We start from the raw sequence: 2387 nt of genomic DNA on the forward strand, positions 1-2387 counted from the left end.
AACACTATACAAATACGACAACTCTCTCAAGCTCGACTTTGTATCAGTCGTATCTGCTTTGGGACTAACCACTCAGACCACCACCCCTTCCCCCAACCTACGAGATCCTCCCGGTCCAGTTTAAGACAGCCCGGCAAGGCTGGATCTCGAACAAAGCCAAGAGATGCCCAGAAAGTCGATGACCCTTGCAACGGGTACGCAAGTAATTTCTCTAGAGGTAGTTGCTCTGGCTTGGACAGAAGCCCAGGACCATCTACACTAGTACTGCGACGCCGTGGTCGTCGTCGAGGCACCGACAGTGCCGGAGAGCCCACCAAGAACACTACGAGATGAAGGACCTGGTGAGAAAGAGTGCACAGCGCTCGGAGTAGGCGGCGGGGGGCTTGCCATGTCCGATGCGAGGCCCTGCCGTCTTCGTCGAGGCGACACCCACGTGTCTCTAATTATAGCCTCCCTTGAGGAATTCAGAGAGAACCTATAAATAATTACAGGAATAATGCCGCCACCGAGGATCGAACCTGCGCATGTTACTTACCACAGAAAACCAGCTATAGTCTTCGTCCGAGCACTCTGTTCGAACGTTACGACAACTCGTTGGTCTTCTGCAGCCTCTCGGCGCGACGTAGAAAGCATCGAGCGCCCTATCATCGGCAGCCTCCCTCACACAGCTCGATGAAGGCATACCCACATTTCTTGTTTCCACACTTATCGCCTCCCAAAATGAACAAATTTTCTATTTGCTTGGCATCAGTCTCAAAGTCGAGGAGCTGCAGACGTACGCCTCGTAGGCGGCGTGAGTGAACTCCCATAGTCCACCAGAAGGAGAAATATGCCACACAAAATACAGGGGAAAACTCAACTGAACGATGGGAATCCAACACAGACAAAGAGGGGTTTACAAAACACAAGTAGATACCGAAACCTCATTATTAGCATTATTGTGGTCTCACCAAGGGTCTCAGACCACAGGCCACACAATAGTCGTCACAATGCTGAAGAAAAAGGAATACATCGTCATCGTACTCTTCTCCACCGTCACGCGCCACGAAATTCCCTTAGTGGGCAGCACGGGCTTCGAACTCGTTGATGGTGAGGAACTCCTCCATAGCGTTTTTGAGGTTCTCCTCGGTCGTGTCCGAAATGAGGTGCTCAGCCCTGATCGCCTTCAAAATGTCCGGATGGTTCTGCGACACGTGCTCCAACCACATAGTCTCAAACCTAACAACGACGACGATGACGACAAAATTACCGCTGTGCTACGAAATTCCAAACCCTTACCTCGGGATTTCCTTCTGAGCAATCTTATCGAGGTATCCGCGAACACCAGCGTAGATGGTCACGACTTCAACTTCGGTAGCCATCGGACTGTACTGCTTTTGCTTCAGGAGCTCAGTAAGAATACCACCTCTGAATAAACATACACAGTCACCAAATTGATACCATCTCTCGTCCAACTCACCTCAACAGCTGTTGTTGCGTAGCTTGGTCCAAATCAGAACCGAACTGGGCGAAGGCCGCCACCTCACGATACTGTGCCAATTCCAACTTCAACGTACCAGCCACCTACACAGCGCCAAAACCAAGTCGTTATTATCATCAAAGTCAGCATCTTTACCTGTTTCATCGCTTTAGTCTGGGCAGCCGAGCCAACTCGAGACACCGACAAACCGACGTTGACGGCAGGACGGATACCCCTGAAGTGATAACAATAATGATACTCCGGTCGATGTGATTTTCGCTACTTGTAGAAAAGCTCAGATTCCAAGAAGATCTGCCCGTCAGTGATGGAGATGACATTAGTCGGGATGAACGCAGACACATCACCAGCCTGAGTCTCGATGATGGGAAGGGCCGTCAGGCTGCCTCCCTTCTTCGTGCGGGCGTTCATCTTAGCAGCGCGCTCCAGGAGACGTGAGTGAAGGTAGAAAACATCACCTGCAGAATCGATCAAGTGACAGACCATGAGCTCGCCAGGGCTTACCAGGGTAGGCCTCTCGTCCCGGAGGTCTTCTCAACAACAAAGACATCTGCCTATAGGCAACTGCTTGCTTCGAAAGATCATCATAAACGATCACGGAATGCATTCCGTTATCACGGAAGTACTCTCCCATAGCGCAGCCTGAAAAAACACCAAATCAAACGCTCTCTCTGCGATGAGGATATCCTCACCAGAGTAGGGCGCCAGATACTGCAAAGGCGCGGGGTCAGAGGCGGTAGCAGCGACGACCGTCGAGTAGGACATACAACTGACAGGGATGCATACTTGAAGGAGTTGACCATCGCCACTCACCCGAATTTCCTCAGGATTTCGACGATTTGCGCCACAGTCGAGCGCTTCTGCCCGATAGCGACATACACGCAGTACCTAACAGGAGTCTCCAAAGCGA

General features: G+C 51.2%; 1 protein-coding gene across 1 annotated transcript; it reads right to left on the minus strand.

Moving 5' to 3' along the window:
- Positions 1-1055: 1055 nt before the first annotated feature.
- Pmar_PMAR007407 (ATP synthase F1 subunit alpha, putative) lies at positions 1056-2365 on the minus strand (the record flags this gene model as incomplete). The annotated part of the gene is made up of 8 exons (XM_002783889.1): positions 1056-1218; positions 1279-1407; positions 1460-1563; positions 1616-1694; positions 1743-1935; positions 1982-2119; positions 2170-2246; positions 2291-2365. Coding segments are annotated over 8 exons (958 nt in total), but the record flags the coding sequence as incomplete, so codon positions are not given.
- Between the last annotated feature and the right edge of the window lie 22 nt (positions 2366-2387).

This window comes from Perkinsus marinus (genome assembly GCF_000006405.1).
Source record: "Perkinsus marinus ATCC 50983 genomic scaffold scf_1104296935540, whole genome shotgun sequence".
Lineage (NCBI taxonomy): Eukaryota > Perkinsozoa > Perkinsida > Perkinsidae > Perkinsus > Perkinsus marinus.